At 40.9% G+C, this 19,331-nt stretch overlaps 1 protein-coding gene across 1 annotated transcript in view; it reads left to right on the top strand.

Moving 5' to 3' along the window:
• The window catches only part of SYNE2 (spectrin repeat containing, nuclear envelope 2), a 295,242-nt gene that overhangs the window by 68,682 nt on the left and 207,229 nt on the right, over nt 1–19,331 (top strand). The window contains exons 21-31 of the mRNA XM_012656034.1: nt 1,930–2,064; nt 3,044–3,202; nt 5,162–5,373; nt 5,520–5,610; nt 6,432–6,550; nt 6,774–6,900; nt 9,103–9,260; nt 10,470–10,617; nt 11,279–11,889; nt 14,739–14,918; nt 16,714–16,864. Of these exons, the coding sequence (XP_012511488.1) occupies nt 1,930–2,064; nt 3,044–3,202; nt 5,162–5,373; nt 5,520–5,610; nt 6,432–6,550; nt 6,774–6,900; nt 9,103–9,260; nt 10,470–10,617; nt 11,279–11,889; nt 14,739–14,918; nt 16,714–16,864 (2,091 nt within the window). The remainder of the gene's footprint in view (nt 1–1,929; nt 2,065–3,043; nt 3,203–5,161; nt 5,374–5,519; nt 5,611–6,431; nt 6,551–6,773; nt 6,901–9,102; nt 9,261–10,469; nt 10,618–11,278; nt 11,890–14,738; nt 14,919–16,713; nt 16,865–19,331) is intronic.

The following is a 19,331-nucleotide window of genomic DNA, read 5'->3' on the forward strand; positions in this document are numbered from 1 at the left end:
AATAGGGAACATGAAGGCATTTTGCATAGTTAAAATTTTCTGAATGTAAAAGAATACTATTATTATTAAAATGGTTTGGTAAGAGTTATTTACAGACATATACTCATCTGTAGGTAAAGACCAATAATGTTTTGTATGGAGACAGTTTCAGGTTGGTTTTTTCATGGTTTGATAGGCAGTTGGTTACAGCTTAAGATGGAACCAAACCAGAGACTCACTATTAATTAACACTGTTGGAGGTTCTAGGGGATTAGAAGCAAAGCTAAACAGTGTCTCCACCCTGGCACACATTGGAGAGGTAGAGTAGTATTGTATCCTGTTGTTTGTTTGTTTATTCAGCATTTAACACACTTACCAAACACTTGAAATGAGCAAGGCATTTGGGTGCGGGGCGGGGGGAAAGATGCAAGAAGGCAATGCCCCCGTCTTGCTGCTCCCATGTTTTGTGAACAGGAGGGACTCTCTCTAGCCTCTCTTCATGTCACTTCTGGGCCTCAACCCTATTTTGGATTCCTGGATTGTTAACCACACTGGACCCTGTTATATCAGCCATTTCATCATTGCATTTCCCATGACCTTAAAAGCCCTCACCTGCTTGATCTTACACTGTTTGCACTCGGCTGGCCTCCAACTTCCACCAATTCCCTCTGTCTTTTTTCCCCACTTTGCTCCCAGGTTACTGAGAGTGCTGAATTGACCTTAAGAATCAGTGGTTCTTTTAAATAATCACTAGGCTAGATTTCAAGAGGGCAGATATGATCTGCTCAGGAAAGAGAGAAGGAAAAAAAATAGAGGCTTCATGTTTACCAGAGAGAAGAGTTGAGGTGTCCGTCCTCATCCATTTTCCCCACTCACCATCTTCCTTTTGGATTTCCCGTCCTTTGCCTCTGGCCTTTAGTGAAGTGGATACATTTTCACAGCAGAAGCAAGGTCCCTGCCCTGCCAGGTATTGCCCTGAAACTCCATGGACACATGGCTCTGCTGACTGTGGGGGCGCCCCGCTGGCCTACAGGGCTGGGGTGTCCCCTAGGTCATCAGTCAGGCATTCCTCAGGAGCCCTCAGAGGAGGACCCTGGAGCTCAGCATGGTGCCCCACCTGCAGCAAGCCCATAATACTTAATACACGTGTAGTGAGTGAATGAACAAATTGCTTCTCCCTGGAATTACTGTCATCTTCTCCTTCCTGTAGGTTTTCTGCTTTTTCACAGGCCCTGACCTATTTTTTTGCTCTGTCATTCATGAGTTACCTAGGCTAGGTTTCTGCTCTTGTAGAGTGTGCCAGGGAAGGAGCAGACACATCCCTGTCAAGGCTGTCCCATCCCTGGCTATGTACTGCCACTCCTTCCCTGGGGCGGGACTGCCAACACAGCGGGCAAAACTTTGAAGTGATGGTGAGGTAATACGGCCTCCTGGCAGCATAACACTGCTTTGCACAATAGTGCATAACTGCCATATTAGCCCTGCTGTGAATTTTGTCTTATTGCAACACTAGTCTCTAATATGTGCTGATACGCTCTTCATATTGTATTGCTAGTGAAGTGTGGTTGTCTGCTCAAAACTTAAGAACTTTAGAGGAAACATTGCTGGTGGCTCATTACCCTGACAGTACACGTTTTAATTTTTTATTGATGGGGTAACAGAAATCATTTTGAATATCATGAAGGGGTCTTAATCTGGGCCTCAACTCTGTAACTCACATTTGAATAATAAATATTTTGTAACTCTTTTCAAAAGAATTCAAGAGATGAGAAAGGGATATCAACCTAAATTTACAAAGAGAAGTCTCTGTAAATCTTCAAATAGCCTTCAGAGACTCCCTTCTTAGTTCTACCTGTTATAAAGACATACCAAATTAGCTTTGAGGATTTGGCAGTAGAACGAGGTTTCTATTGTCTTATTTGCTTTTTTTTTTTTTTTTTTTTTTTTTAGGAGGCACTAATAATTTCTAATACTAAAAGTCTGACCAAGTATTTGAAAGCTGTTGAAGAGCTAAAAAATAATGCAACTGAGGATGTAAGGCTATCTTTGGAAGAAAAGAGTAGCGCTATCTGTGCCAAGTGGGAGGTAAGAACATGCTCTGTAGCTGGGGCTTATGTTTAAGGTGGGATCCTGGGCCTGTTTGTTGTCAGACTCATTTCCGGGGTTGCCCTGATGGGCTGACCCCTGCAGACGGCGATCCCAGGTTTCATATGAAGTTTCATAGTAGAATAGGCGTAGGCTGTGGTGGCAGGCAAACCTGGAGTCAGCCAGGTCCTTCACTTTTAGGAGCCTCACTGATAAAATGGGAATAACACCACCTAATTGGCAGGATTGTTGCAAGGATTTCTATAAAGCATCTACCACTGAGATTGTGTTCTCATAATTAATATTAAAATGTATAATTAATGAACTGTAGTTGACATTTTAAGTATATGGGTGTATATATCTATATGTATATGTAACTGAATTAAATACTGTTAAGGATCCTCCTAAAATGCTTTTTAAAATAAACTTTTAAATTTTATTTTAATTTCAGAGTTTTAAATTTATAGAATTATTGTATACATGCTACAGAGAGTTCCAGTATACCCCAGGCCCAGGTTCTTCTATTATTAACATCACACATTAGTTAGTATAGTGCCTTTGACACAGTTAATGGGCCAATATTGATACGTTATTATTAACTGAAGTTTGTACTTTATTCACATTTTCACAGTTTTCCCCTAATCTTCCTCTTGCCAGGATACACATTAGATTTACTTATGTCTCCTTTGGCTCAGATACGTGTTTTGCATAGTTTCTCCCCATCTGTAGCTTGTCTTTTCATTTTCTTAACAGTGTCTTTCACAGCTAAAATACATTTTTAGTTGTTAAAAAGAAAAAAAAAATATGTTTATGGGTTTGGGATGTTTTAAAATACTCTCCCTGAAGATATATGGATACATGAGAAAATCACTTAAGCTCTATTTCTGTCCTTTTGTTACTACACATTTTTATTGTCGCTACAAATACTTTTTCAGTGTGTTCTGTTCCCACAGTTAATACAGTCCTCTGTTTTTTGCAGTCTCTTCATCATGAACTGTCTTTGTATATTCAACAACTAAAAATAGATATTGAAAAAGGAAAGCTTAGTGACAATATTTCAAAACTTGAAAAGCAAGTAAATAAAGAAAAGAAACTTATTCGTAGAGGAAGGACCAAGGGTCTCATCAAAGAACATGAGGTACAACAGTTTATTTGCACTCTAATTTTGTCATTGTTTTGGGGTTTACCTTAAATGGTTGTGTATTCCTTTAGCCTAGGATTAAATCTGCTCTGAAAATTCCTCTAGCTCTTTTGTCCTCTGGGATTATCACTTCTGTGGTTCAAGCTCTCACTAGAACCTGTGCTCTACTTTGCAGAAGTGAGAAAAGTCATCACTGAGTTAATATTTTATGATTTCCCTTACTGTGACTCAGCGGCCTTTGTCTTGAGACTCTCTGGTCACAAATGTGTCGACTGTTACCAAAGTACCCACAGTTGCTTTTGTCAGGACACGGTGTCCTCAGAAGTACAGCTTTTGTACACCCCAGCAAATCAGGACATAAAGCAACTGGGGCAAATCTAATGATCTCTTTTGGTCTCCATCCTATTTAATATTTGATTGTTTTTATATATTCGACAGGAGTGACCCCTCTTTTCATTTCTAACTTTCTACTGCTGTGACTCTTCCAATATCACTCTCTTTTGCTTTTATATATAATACATAAAATTGGCAGTGGAGCTGGGCACGGTGGCTCATGCTTATAATCTTAGCACTCTGGGAAGCCAAGGTGGGTGGCCTGTTTGAGGCCAGGAGTTCAAGACCAGCCTGAGCAAGAGCAAGACCCCACCTCTACAAAAAAATAGAAAAATTAGCAGGGTGTGGTGGCTCATGCCTGTACTCCTGGCTACTTGGGAGCCTGAGGCAGGAGGATGGTTTGAGTCCAGGAGTTTGAGGTTGCAGTGAACTATAATGATGCCACTGCACTTTAGCCCAGGCGATGGAGTGAGACTATCTCAAAAAAAAAAAATTGACTTTGGAAGTGGGTCCTTCTTTTTATTGTCCTTCACAAATTTCCCTTTTTTATTCTGTTATCTTAATGTTTTGATTTGGGGGGAGGTGTTCATTTTTGGCTAATTTTCTGCTTCCTGTAGGTGATTTTATGTGCTCTGGGGTTTTACCTGCCTCCTCTACACTGACAGTACCTTAATCTTTCCAGCCGAATCCTTTCACCTGAGTTCCATGTTCTATTTGATGTCACAGGTATTCTTCAGAGACCTCAAATTCAGCATGTCCCAAATGGAAGCAATAATATCTCCTCTCAAATGTTGCCTCCTTTATATTCTGCATCTTGGTTATGAAAGGGGTTGCTATCTCCAAATGCCCCCCCCTCCTTCCCCTTCCTTCCCTCTCAGCCCTTATCGAGTCTGTTGCCAAGTCCCACCTGCTACTTTTCAGAGCAGCTGCTTCCTTTCCTCCCTTTCCATTGGTGTTGCCACTTTCCTAAGCTAGGGATGTTGTCTCAGTATGATGATGATGGCATCATCTCCCATACCTGCCACCAGAGTTATCCTTAGGAGCCCTTGGTCTGTGTATGTTATATCTCTGGCTCGTCATGTCCCTCAGGACAACTCCAGACTTCTGGGAAGACCACTCGTTTCCTTCACAGTCTGGCCCCAGGACACCCCTTTAGGATCCCTTCTCCTGTGCTGTGCGCTCTAGCCACATGGGACTACTGGTCCTTCCAGAACATCTGGGGCTTTTCATCTTCTTGGAGATTGCTCTGGATCCTTCTTGGAAAGGTCCTCTCTCCTCTTTTACTTGGAGAACTCGTACTTGTTCCTTCCGCATCCAGCTCACGTGGTTTCCTCCTGTGAGGTGGCTTTCTCTGTTTCCTTCAGGCAGGTGGGGGCTCTAGCATAACACCTTTCACACCATGTGCTGGTTATTTGTGTGTTTATGTTACTGAACTGCTAATTCCTTTAGGGCTGATTTCCTCATCTTTTTTCCTCCAGTGCCTGCTGTCATACCGGGCACACAGTAGATGGCCTGTGAAAGAATGCGTTGTTAACGTCACACACATCTGTTCGTTTCTAATCCTTGTGGAATAATCATGTAAACTCATCTGAAGCACATTTCCTGCCTTACTTCTTCAATTAGGCTTGCTTTTCTGAGGACGGCATTCGGTACCAGCTTAATCACCACATGGATGTCCTGCGGGAGCTGTGTAAAGAGCTGACTTCACAGAAGAGTCAGCAAGAAGTGCAGAGAGTACTCAAAGATTATGAACAAAAGATAGAACGACTTCTGAAATGTGCTTCCGAGATTCACACGGCGTTGCAGCCCACGATGGGAGGCACGTCGAAAAACGAGCTCCTCCTTCATAAGAACAGCTCTGCTTCAGGGTAAAACGAGATGAAGCCTTTTGCAAAATCAAATGACATTAGGCATTATTTATTCTCTTTTAAATTTCATTTTTCTTACTCTATTTTAATATGCAATTTTGATTCCTTCTTAGGGGGACCACGACCACATCAGAGAACAGAGGAAGGGATTTCCACAGTGAGGGGCCATTTGCAAAATCAGATCACCAGCCATCAACCGAAAAGGTGGTAAATGTGGATAATGTGTTTTAGAAGTAAACCCAATGTAAAGGCCAATGGGACAACAATCCACTTCTCATTAATTTTTGGTTTTAATTATCTGATTGTTTTCATCAAATGAGAATACCCACTTACATAATGCAAGGAAGACTGATTTTCAAAGAATTAGGATGCAATGAACCAAAGTTATAGCGAGCATAACCTCATCTTCCTCTGAGTATACAAACAGTTCTTTCAAACAGACCATTCTGGACCATTATGAATGCATAGTGCCTTGTACATTGCTGCGGAGGGTAGAAGAGGTTCAGCTTGAGCTGCACAGATGCCTCAGTTTCAGTGAGACGAACAAGTTCATTTATTATTTACTTTTCCCTTTTCTCATTATAATATATTTTACTTTCTTCGGGAATTGAATTTTCTAAATTCTTGAAGTCCAGGTCGTTTGGCACTTACTGTATATCTACCCAAGACTGCCAGTCAGAATGTTCAGGGGGAAGGAACAAGGTCTGTTTGTTTTCAGAGGTTTTCTCCTATGTGTTGGACTTCTGTCTACTTTTGACTGTCTACTTTATGGCTATGTGGTCTCAGCCAGGAACAACATTTAGGGCCTGGGAGAGTCCTTTGCCTGTTGTCATACCAATTAGAAGGTGAGACTGAGTCTAATAAATCTCCTCTGTCCTATGGGAAGACTTTTCTTGGAGCTGAGACATCTCAAACAAATTGTATTCTCTCTTGGTTTGGGGTATAAAGAGCATAAGGCATTTATCTTTTCCCAGTAATTAAGTATGTTTAAGATAATATGTTTACTGTTTTACGTATTTGCTTAGGCAATGGAACCAATTACGAATTTTAACCTGGCATCAGAGTTAAAGCCTCAACAAGAAGAAAGCATTACAGAGAAGGATGAGAAGGATCACAGTGCATCTGTAAATACTTTACTAGAGAGGTAAGCTGTTTTTCAACAGCTGGAAAATCCATCAAAAATCTTTCATGAATGCAAACATATTATACTCTTTAATAGTTTTGTTTTCCTTTAGTCTAGCATGTGGTCCAGTAACTTAAACAGAAATTCCATGGGATTTCTTCATGTACAATTGACACTAATTAAAAAATTTTTGTCTTATTTTAAAAATTAAGTACTATAATGTTGCATTTAATTTTTTTCTCAGGTATGATACACACAAAGAGATTCTTGAATTACACCTACAAAACAACACATTCAGAATTACTTCTGATTTCTCTACTGAAAAGGAAAGGAGTAGTTCTTGTCTGCAGGATAAAATGACAGATCTAATGGTAATTTCTTAAAATATTATTTTTCTGATTGTCTCTTTTGTTAGAAAATAATACCACTGTGGGCACAGACATCACCATTTTTGTTGAGATCACATATACTAAATGTTTCCAAAGAATTCTCTTTGTTGGTTTGCATTTCTAATATCACCTTATTCCAGAAAGTGATTTGCTTTCAAGCACTAAACCAAGGAAAGACTTTGATGCAGTGTCCTAATTTATTGCCTGTATTCTAATCTGGTACTGCAGACATTGTGGCTTGAAAAGGTTTTTTCTGTTTGTTTGTTCTTATTTGCTTTTGTGCTTAGGGCTTCAGATGAATTGCTCAAAAACACGTTTGAAGGTGCTTTCAACTTGATCCGTAGTTGCTCCAAAATTGACAAACCAGTGACTCTGAATATTTGTTTCAGTCATTTATCATCTTGATGAGATTGTCATATTGTCTAAAAGTGCTGTGCACCAATTGTTGACTGTCAGATGTTGGGCATTGAGGGGCAGACAGTGGAGGTGTTTTCACTCTAAATGATGGATCATCTTCCTGCAGAGGAAGTATTGCAATACTCAGGAGCGAGAGAAAGAATAATCTATCAGTGGTGGGTACACACATCATAAGGTCTACAAATAAGTGTCTTCCTAATTTTGAAGATTATCTGTGCATTGCAGCATAGCATTCTTGTTGCATGCTTGTAAGTGCATTAGAGTGAACCCCTCGTAGGTAGAGAAAAGGGCCATGGGTGGCTCCTACAATGTCCTCTCATATTTTCTAGTTTCCTTCATTTTACTGTGCCAGGTCTCAGTCACACTCTACTGTCTGGCTCCTCTCTACTTTTCATCTGATATGCAAAATTAATGTGTTAAAATCCCTATTGTTCAAGTGATGGATTTAGCATGTTTTCATCACAATTAAGAAACTATCTGGAGACCTTTCCCCAGTGACTCAATAATGAGCTGGTTAGAAAGTTGTACTGATCTTTGGGGAAAGTGAAGAACAAATTACACTGCTGATCTCTCAGTAGGATTTTGTAGCAGTGCCTTTTTTTTTTTTTTTTGAGACAGAGTCTGGCTTTGTTGCCTGGGCTAGAGTGAGTGCCGTGGCTGTCAGCCTAGCTCACAGCAACCTCAAACTCCTGGGCTTAAGCGATCCTCCTGCCTCAGCCTCCCGAGTAGCTGGGACTACAGACATGTACCACCATGCTTGGCTAATTTTTTCATATATATATATATATTTTTAGTTGTCCAGATCATTTCTTTCTATTTTTTAGTAGAGATGGGGTCTCGCTCTTGCTCAGGCTGGTCTCGAACTCCTGACCTTGAGCGATCCACCCGCCTCGGCCTCCCAGAGTGCTAGGATTACAGGCGTGAGCCACCGCGCCTGGCCTGTAGCAGTGCCTTTAAAAAAATAATAAAAACACAAAATGAGGTAGAATAGTATAGAATTATAGGTATTAATTATAGATCATAAGCTAATTTCATTCACTTCTTGTTTGTATAGAAACAGTTTTGGTTCACTCCAGTTTTCTTGTAGAAGGTAACGAAGATTTACTATATAGAGAAAATAGAATATCTGTTCTTACATCTATATGTATCTTTCTAAATTGTATTCTGTGTCTCTACCTTAGGGGAAGGGAGTTTGGATACCATTGACAGCCGTATTGTCGACTGCCTTGACTTCATTGAATGGGTCCTCTGAGAGCACAGTTAATATCATTATTCCCTAAAGGATAGTATACTTGTAGGTGGTTGGAAGATATTTTTTTTTTTGAGACAGAGTCTTGCTCTGTTGCCTGGGCTAGAGTGCCGTGGCGTCAGCCTAGCTCACAGCAACCTCAAACTCCTGGGCTCAAGCAATCCTCCTGCCTTAGCCTCCCGAGAAGCTGGGACTACAGACATGCACCACCATGCCCGGCTAATTTTTTATATATATATTTTTAGTTGTCCAGCTAATTTCTTTCTATCTTTAGTAGAGACAGGGTCTCGTTCTTGCTCAGGCTGGTCTCGAACTCCTAAGCTCAAATGATCCGCCCGCCTGGGCCTCCCAGAGTGCTAGGATTACAGGCGTGAGCCACCACGCCCGACCGAGGAAGATATTTTTAAACAATTTTCGGAACACATTGTGTTTGTTTCCACAGTTAGTGACTGTCTCATTTTGTAAGAATTGTGCCTATTACCCCTTAGTTGATAAATTAATTTATGTGTTTCATCCAGGTCTTAAAAAATGAAACTGATGCTTGCTGGAAAGAGTTTGAAATCACTTCATTGAAGTTAGAAAATCTTGTGAGTGACGAAAAGAAGCCTTTTATAGTTAAAGACAGAGAGAGATTAAAGGGAAAGGAAAGAGAGCTTCAGATGACACTTAATGCCAGGTAAAATTCTGAGATATGTTACCCATGAATTTAATAAATTTGCTAAATTATAAAATGCCCTTGTAAGCAAGGCTATTATTATACTGTGTGTTATTTTATTTAAATGTATCAACAACCATAAGAGAGGTTACCATTATGATTGCCATTTTAGTGATAAAGAAAATGATACTCAGCTTAAATAATGCAACCAGGCCATACTGGTAACTAGAGACTTAGGTGGACCTTAAGGTCTGACAGGTTCCTAAGGCCACTGAAGAAGCATACTCTTCCCACTGACTCCTCTGAGACATGAATTTGGCCAGGTCACATAACCTTTCTGGGCACTGGTTTCTTCATTTCTGAAATGAGAGTGCTGTCATTACCCCATATACATTGGCGATATATATCCAGGACATATTCCCATTTTGTGTAGGAAGAAACTGAGACACAGAGTCTATATATCACCTATCCATATGTACACATTTCAATTTATTACCAGTAGAGCCTATTCTTTAAACTTCATTATATTTCCAAATAACAAATTATCCCATAATTATAATAAAATAATTATGTGATTTCTTAGTCATCAAAATGAAGTTATATTACATTCAATATTTTTATTTCAAAGAAATGGAAAGACTTTGCTTTTTCCAAAGGCTTGGTATGTTTCACAATTTTCCATTCAGCGTGATGTTTGTTAAACTATTAAGAATGCTTAGATATTGAGACACTTTTGAGAGTGAAAGGAGAAATCAATAGTAATGATCTATACATAGTATTATACACATTTTTATTGAATAATTATATTCTTGGTTAAATAATGGTGTTAATATTTTTTTTTTTTTGGAGACAGAGTCTCACTCTGTTGCCTGGGCTAGAGTGCCGTGGCGTCATCCTAGCTCACAGCAACCTCAAACTCTTGGCTTAAGCGATCCTTCTGCCTCAGCCTCCCGAGTAGCTGGGACTATAGGCATGCGCCACCATGCCCGGCTAATGTTTTCTATATATTTTTAGTTGTCCGATTAATTTCTTTCTATTTTTAGTAGAAACAGGGTCTCGCTCTCGCTCAGGCTGGTTTCGAACTCCTGAACTCAAACAATCCGCCCGCCTTGGGCTGCCAGAGTGCTAGGATTACAGGCGTGAGCCACCGCGCCCGGCCTGTTAATATGTTTTGTAGGATACAATTCTGCTGTATTTTCCCTTCATGTCTGGTTTATTTTTTTTACCCAGAATGGAGTCTTTAGAGACAGCACTACAGATTGTGTTACCTGTGGAGAAAGAATCGCTCCTCCTCTGTGGCTTGGACCTGCCCCTGCAGGAAATGACCATCCAGGAATTTTATCTCATTGATGCTGATGGCATTTATCAAAACCTGAGGGTAAATATATGTTCTCACATTGTATTTACAGATTAATCCATCCTTCAGAGATTTATAGATATTTGTGAGTCATTAATTATTCATCATAGTATAGATTTTGAATATAAGCCATGACTAAAAAATCTTCAATAATTTAGACTTGTTGTTTATTTCTCAACTCTTTAATTCCTTACTAATTTGGAGGTAGGTACTCTGGAGCAAATAATGGCATATTTGCTTTGAATTCAAAATGAAGCCTTGTTCATGAATACCTTCTTCAGTGACTGAATTCCTAAATATCATACTAGAATTGTATGCTGAAATTGGCATATTATACAATTTTCTTATTCCAAATCTCATCTTGAAATCTAAGATATTTATTTTATTTTTCAGATTATAAAATAGATCTCTCAATGATTCACTTTCTAATTATTTGCTTTGAAGCAATAGATTTATATACTTGTTTTCTTTTTGGGATTGAAATATCAGGAAGGGTATCAGATAGTGAAACAACTGGGCCGTCTGAACATTTGTAATTAAAATGTTTCCTTATGTTGAAACTATCAGCTTTGGTTACATTCAGAAGCATTTTTCTGGATCAGATCTAGTCAGGTAATTTGCAGTTTATTCCTGAGGCACAGTCTTTCTTTTTTCTGCCTGAGTCTTTTTACTTTTATTTTAGAATATCCAAAATTCCACAGCAAAGCAGATTGAAATATGTAACAATTTAGAAGAATCTGGCAACTTTGTATTGAAGAAATTACACCCATTCGATCTACATGCAATGCAGAATATTATACTGAAATGCAAAACACGACTGGAAGAAATGAACCACAAGGTGCAGACAATTGGAGATGCCCTCAAAGCTCTGGAAGATTTTTTGGCATCTCTCAGAATGTCTAAACTCCCTGTTGAGCTTGTTACAGGCCGTTCTGCCTCGGATACACAGGCGACATCAGAAAGTACTTTGACAGTAAAAAATAAAGAGGAAGAAATTCGTCTGATGAAAGACAATGCCAGACATTTGGATGAACGTTTGAAGAAGCTTGATATGAGCTTGAAAGATGCTGAACGGGGTGAAGACACCTCCTGTGAAAAACTTTTTGATGCTGTGTCAGTACAGTTATTTGAGATATGTGGCTATGGTGTGCAGGAGGAGCTCACTGAGGAAAACAAGTTACTAGAGGCTTGTATTTTCAAAAATAATGAACTCCTTAAAAATATTCAAGATGTGCAGAATCAAATCAGTAAAATTGGTCTTAAGGATCCTACTGTTCCAGCTGTGAAACATCGGTAGGTATTGTTTCTGTCCATTTGCATCCTACGTGACACTTTTCTGTGTGTTCAAATACCTATTAGGTGAAACGAATCCTTCCTAGATCTTTCTACTTGTGTTCCATCCCAATCTATCCAGTAGTGTTCAGTGTGCTTTTCTGTAGACTTTTCAAGCAAGCTTCCTTTTTGTTGATATTGTGCCTTTACAAAATGTTGGATAATTGTTTTTCTCTTTAAAGTGTGTCTTCTCATGGGCAAAGGAGTGGTGAAGTCAGATGTGCATAAAGTACTGTACATGAGTTACTTTAAAATCCCCTGTACTTCTGTGTTTACTATGGACTTCTGTTAAGGCCGGAAGACTGGCAAACTCCACACATTTGGTTTTCGAGAAACCAGTGGTGGCAGATGTATATGCCACATCTTGTTCCTGCTTCTTCCTTAGTTATTTGGTCTCCTCCTCTCCTCCTAGCAGGATTTAGGGTGGGGTCTGAGTGGGAGGACAAAGGACTGAATTTAAGAAGCAGCTAAGATCAGTGCTGATTCTAGAGACTGAGCAGAATAGGGGTAGAGGTCAGTGACCTTCTGTATACCTACTGCTATTTTAATTCCAGCATCCAGAGTATGGCCTGAAAATTAGCAGGAGTCACTTTTGTGGAACTCCTCTCCTCTTGCTCAATCTTTCCCACTTTCTGTCTCCTCTTCTGCCCACCTCTAGTTCCTTAGGCTCAGTGGTCTCTTGAGGGGTCTTTAGCTGGCCAAGCCCCTTGGTATAGCTAAGCGTACCCTTACCTCTGAAATTTCCCCATGACCTCATTCCCAATGAGATTCTCATTCCTGGAGTATCCCAGTTCTTAATGAGGTGTTGAACTAATTATTAATTTAGTTATTGCTTTAATAGATTTTAATTATAGATTCATAAATAATAAAGACATATTAACATTGTAAACGAAAAAACCATGTTTATAAATAATAAATTACTTTGATTATTAATTTAGTTACTAATAGAAAAAATATGTATTGTGTGCCAGGCACTGTTTCAGATATTGAGGATACAGCAGTTAACAAAATAGACAGAATTTCTTGCCCTTTGTAGAGCTTATTATCTAGTGGAAGGAGCAGGATATTTAGCATGTCTGGTGGTGATAAAATTATGGAGAAAAACTAAGTGAGGAAGGAGGAGGGGATTGCAATTCAATAGGGCCACTGGGGAGGCCTTACTGAGAAGGTGACCTTGGCATCAGATGAGAAGGAGCAAGCCACATGACTACCTGGAGGAGGAGCCGCCTGGGCTGAGGGAGCAGCAGCTACCAGGGTCGGGTGTGTTTGAAGAGAAGGTGCTGCAGGGAGAGAGAGGGGGTGGGGTCAGAGATGGAACGGACGAGATGTGGCTTAGCTCATGCAGGGCCTTGTGGGCCATGTGGTGACTTTGGCTTGTCCTTTGAGTGACATGGGAAGCCATTGGAGGGTTCTGAGCAGAGGGAAGTCATGTAGTTTTCATCATAACTGCTTCTGTCTGGCTGATGTGTTAAGAATGGCCTGTAGGACTCAAGAGGAGACATAGGAAGTCTGGTTTGACCTATTGCAGTGATCAGGGGAAGGGAGATGGTGGCATGGACTGGGGAGAGGGGATGGTGTAGAGAAGTGTTGACACATAGACACCAGGTGTGAATGGAAGATTGGAGTCAAAAATGCTTCCAAGGTTTGACATGAGCAGTCAGAAGAATGGAGTTCCCATTAACTGAAATGAGAAAGACTGGAGTTTATCGGGTACTGAACGAAAGATCCATGAGGTATGCTCAGTTTTGGAAAAGATAGGATCGAAATACTTATTTGACACTCAAGTAGTGATGTCAATAAGACTTAAAAATAGATGGCGTCAGGAGTCAAGGCGGGCTGGGCTGAAGGTAAACCATTGAGAGTTTTCATTTTCATCAAGCCGTGAGACCGGATGAGATTGCCGAAGCAGCGAGTTCAGATAGACAGGAGAAAGAGGTCCAAATTGCCTACATCTCTGGGCATTCCGTACCGAGAGGTCAGGGAGATGAGGAGGAACCAGCCAGACACTGAAGAGGAGCAGCCAGGGTAGTAGGTGGGAAATCACGAGAGTCCTGGGGCCACTTGTGAAATGAAGAAGGCATTTCAATGAGGAGGAAGTGATCAGCTGTGTCACATGCCACTGACTAGTGACACAGGGTGAAGACTGAGAATGGAACAAGGATTTTGCCATGTGGAAGCAACTGGCGGTCTTGACGAGCAGTTTTGGTGGAGCAGTAGGGAGTGCAAGCCTTAGGGGAATGGAGAGAAAAGTGGAGGAGGGAAGTAGAGGCAGTGAGCAATTTAGTGATTTAGACCTAGACGAATGGAGTTAATCCCACCAGGATTGGTCTACCCTTAGTTAAATGGCTCCTTTTTGATATGGGAGAGCTTTGTACACAGGGAGAAGTTCAGGATTTCGCTGGCCTTTCCCTTTCTCCATGGCTGCCCTACCCTTCCTCAGGAGCCCTGTGTGCAGATCATCCGTCCCTCTCCTCCTCCCGTATCCTGCTCGCTTCCCCACACACATCCACACACATCTTTTTCTCTCTCACTTCTGTCTCGTATGCATAACACACACCTTTTACAAGTGTGCTCATCACAGAAAAACATTACTGTTTATGGTTTTGTATGTTTGTTATATTTATTTAAAACACCAAATTAGTATTCTGGAAATGCAAAGAACCTCCTGATCTCTGTAATGGAAATGTGTAATTTTGGCATGAACCTCAGGGGGATGAATTAAAGTTCCTTAGCTCCCCAGATTACCCATAGTTGTGTGGAATCATATTGGTTAACAGTTGGTTATCAAACTTTTCTCATTCACAATCAAGGAAAAAATTACTAATCCAACTGGATAAGGATCTGGATGAATATGAAGAAGAGAAGAAACATTTACAAGAAATGGCTAATTCTCTTCCACAATTCAAAGATGGCAGAGAAAAAACCTTGACTCAACAGTGCCACAATACAGTCCTCCTGTGGGAGAACACAAAAGCTTTGGTCACCGAATGGTAAGGAAAAAATATCCCTCCTGAATCTGAGAAAGTGTCTATAGCACAATTAAGTTTTGAAATTTTTATGTTGAAAACACATAAGGGTTTCACACTGGAGCTCACAGGGCCAGACCTGGGACAAGACCTAGAATTATAGACTATGGCCTGAGAGGTTCTATGAGGGATACACTTGTGCTAATTGTCATCCCACCTGTATTAGTTTCCTATTGCTGCCGTGACAAATCGTCACAAGCTTAGTGGCTTAAAAAGAAAATAAATGTATTACCTTATTCTTTTGGAGGCTGGAAGCCTTAAAATCAAGTTGTGTTCCTTCTGAAGACTCTAGGAGAGACCCATTTCCTTGACTTTTCCATCTTCCAGAGGTCTCCTGCTACCTTCCTAGAAGGACCCTTATGATGACACTGGGCCCTCCCCAGTAATCCTGGATAACCCATATTTTAAGATCTTTAGTTTAATCACCCCTGCAAAGTCCCCTTTGCCTTGTGAGGAAGCAAGTAGGGCAACATTCACAGGGTTCAAGGAATAAGCACGTGGGCATCTCTGGGCGTGGACAGCGTTACTCTGCAACACCCTCCTCCTTTTCAACACTGCCTGTCCGTAACCGCTACCTCTCCTGCAGAGTCCGGGCTCGTCTCCACAGTTTTCTGCGCTCTGAAGACCGTGACCCATCAGTCCCAGCTGGCAGTTCTTACTTTTTTAAATGTGACATTATTTCTTACTCTGAGGGATTTGGCTCTTTGTGCGATTGCTCGCATTTCCGGTTGTCAGTTCAGCTGGGTGTTCTCCATCCTCGTTTTCTCTCCTTATTGTCTACACGGGGTGGGGTCTGGGGGGAGGCTGACCTCCACCAACTGCAGCTCCCAGGCCAGGGGTTACAGTTGGGCCAGGAAGTGGGGGGTACCAGGAGGAGATTAGAGGGCAAGAAGAGAGAACAGGGCGTCTTCACCGCCCCCTTTGTTTCAGTATGTGGTTCCCACAGCTCCTGATGTGCCCTCCTGTGTGGCTCGGGGCACTGTCCTCCCTTTCCCACTGCAGCAAGTGGTAACCTACTTGCCGTGGTTCTTCCCCGGGTGCCTCAGCCCCTGGCAGTTTCCTTAACTCTGCCGACTATCAGAGGCCCTTTCGGCACCCTTTCTTCAGAATTCCATCTGAGCACACCTCCTGTTTCCTACCAGAACCTGAGGGTACAGAAGTCAAGATAAAGCCTGTGAGTGGCATTTGATCTGATCAACCCTCTGATTTTACTGAGGAAGGAATTGCAATCCAGTGAGGCTAAAGTAACTCATCCAAAGTCACAAGACTAATGAGTGCCCAGCTGTACTGGAACCCAGGCGTCCTAACTGCCACATTATCTGTACTGCTTTACTTTTTCAAAAGGACTAAATCTGGAATGAGTAGAGAAGATGTCCCCAAAAACACCCTGTGACTTGCTGAATTAGTATGGAAATAATCTCCTAGAATAATGCTAGGGGGGAACCATTTTGATTTTCTAAGATGTCTTTCAGTTAATGATGAAATTGAGATACTGATTCCTTAGGGTTATGAATCCTTTCCAGAACTTACATCAGGTGACTTTTTAACACTGATCTGGTGCCAGTACTAATCCAGTGATCATACCATCTGTCAGATAAATACATGCGCCATGATTCTTAGGTTAAATTGGTAAAACAAAATTATAAACCATGTGAAGAGGAAATTTTTTATCAGTCATTAATGTTAAATACTTACAAAGAGAAACAATGGTTTTGTTATTTTCAGACATTTAACTGTTTTATATTTTTTTTCTTCATAGTCTTGAACAATGTGGAAGAGTTTTGGAGCTCTTAAAACAATATCAGAATTTTAAAAGTGTCTTGACAACTTTGATTCAGAAAGAAGAGAATGTCATCTCCCTGCAGGCTTCATACATGGGAAAGGACAACCTGAAGAAAAGGATAGCAGAGGTGAGTCCAGGTCCCAAAAGACAATTTCTGCACAGTGACCTCATTTATAAGCCTGACAGTAAAGAATATTTTGAAAGAAGATACCAGTGACTCTATTTTATCAGGTATCTAAGAATTTATTAAATTTATCTCCAGGGCTTAGAACAAACCAGTTCCCAGGTTGCTGGTAGTTCACTTTTGTTTGGGATTTTTTTTTTTATTATTTCTTTTTTGAACTGGTGAACAGCAGGTAATATTTTGGGTTTTGATACTGGGGCTGTGGTTCTGCTGGAGCCTGGAGTTGCCCCTGCTGCTATCTCTGTGAGGTTGTAACAGCCTTTGCACAGACCTTCTATCTAAAAGGAACCTACATCTCCATTGCAGACTTGAGAGGATGAAATTAGTAAGAAAGTCCTCTTTGTTGTTAGCGGACAAAGGAAAAATGATGTTTTTATTTACTTGTTTTCTGTAGAGATGTACTGGCTATCTCCCTTTGCTCTGTCCCTGTTCATAGCTCACCAATCTGTTTCATATTCTAAGCAGAGTAACATTTTTGGACACTAGGTGTCATTATTTTCTATGGTTTTATGTAGTTATCAACTAGAGCAAATGAATGGGATAGTTGGAAAAGAATACACTACACTACACTATATGACTGTACACCAGGAAGTTGCTTTTTCTGTTGATTTTATGAGTACTAAGCTAAAGTGCTTTCAGGGTGTCAAAAGTGTCTGTAAAATGTAGTCTGCTTGATATACCTGGATGTTGGAAAGCAATTTTATTAAACTTCCCAGTTGCTGAGAGCAACATCGTTGGAAGCTTAAATAGATGAGATTGTTATAATAGTCTTTATCTAGAACTATTAACTCTGAAGCTCAAGTGACACCCAGAGTGTCAGGAATAGCCCTTGTCCGGGACCCAATTTCTCAGACTCAGTTTCTTAGATCAATCAGAAAGAGTTCCATTTGGATGCCAGTTGTACAATATGTGACTACGAAACTGATTTGCTGTTGGACTTCATTGAAGCCACCAAGTCCACGAGCAGAGTTCAGAGTCCGTCGGAGTTGCTCAGGTGCCACCTCTCTGGTTCCATCCAATGGAGGCAGCTTTTGGGTTTGTCTGCTTTGGGGATCTGGGAGGATCCTGTCCTCATTCTTGTAGATTTAAGGAGTTCTGGTTTCTTTGGTTCTCAGAGAATCCGGCATGTTCAGCCTTGCAAGATCCTCTCAGGCTTGTGTCCCAGTTCACATAGCTACCCTTCTGCTGTGCCCCTGATACGAACCTCCCACCTCGTACTCTTGTTTCAGGATCAAGGTCTCTCCCTTCGATACACCCTGAGACCCTGCCTTGTATACTGACCAGATATCTAGTCCCTCTTGACTTGCAGCTTTGCTTTGTTTATGCAAATCCTCTGCTCTGGAGCCCTGCCATAGCCCCGTTAAGTGGCATCTGTTACAAGCAGTAAGCATCCCTTTCCTGATTCAGTGAGGTAGTATCTGTAAAGTACCTAGCAGAGGTACCTAGGTGCAGTACCTGGGACTTAATCAACATCTTAATGAGTGTTCGCTACAATGCCCCATGTTGTGTGTGGCCTATCTACAGCTCTTCCCACTACCTCATAACTGCATAACCCCATAACTGGAAACTACTTTCTGGATAAGTTATTTATCTGACTAATAAAACTTGCTCCCATAACCTACAGGCAGGTGGCGCCTCTTCTGGGTGAGTCTCTCTAATGGAAATCTAGGGTCCTATCTTGACCATTCTGCCATGATTAGCTCCTCTATGGCCATCACAACAGGATGGCCTCTGTCCTCTGCTGTGCTTGGCAGCCCTAGGCCCAGAGCCTCTCCAGAAAGTCAACCTCTGGTTTTCTACCAGGGTAGAGAGGGAGGTCATCTAACCAGGAGGAGGAGGACCTGAGTCTAAATGTGTTTCCCTTAAAAAATGTCATCCAGTCTTCCTGTTTGTGGCTGACTCTGTGTGCCTGCCTTTATAGGTACCTTGAGGTAATTTCTAGCCTTTTTCTAGATTCTATGACACAAATGGACTTACTTCTTATTGGCTTCTTGCCTTCACCCTCCCCTCTACCCCATCTCCTCCTAGGCTAATAAGGTTTCAGCTTTCTCTGGTTAAGTCAATTATGATACCACTCATTCTTCAGCTTCCTGGCTTCCCAACTTCCCATCTCTCACCTGAGAGCATTCTTGTCCTCTGTTCTCTTTGTACTTGTGGGTTTATTCCATTTTTATTCTTTTGTGTCATTAAAGTAGCATTTGGGGAGAGAATAGAGACAAACGTGTATACTCGATCTACCATGTTGAAGTGCAGATGGTGTTTTTAATATGAATTAATAGAGGAATATAAAATAAAAACTAAAACCCCTTTCCACTAGGTGTCTTATAACGATAACTGCTTAGTATATGTATGTGTTGTGTATGTGTGTGTATATACTTTTGAGTTCTGGATTGTTCCTTTAACATTATAA

The sequence above is a fragment of the Propithecus coquereli genome, unplaced genomic scaffold (genome assembly GCF_000956105.1).
Source record: "Propithecus coquereli isolate 6110/MARCELLA unplaced genomic scaffold, Pcoq_1.0 Scaffold5, whole genome shotgun sequence".
Taxonomy (NCBI): Eukaryota; Metazoa; Chordata; class Mammalia; order Primates; family Indriidae; genus Propithecus; species Propithecus coquereli.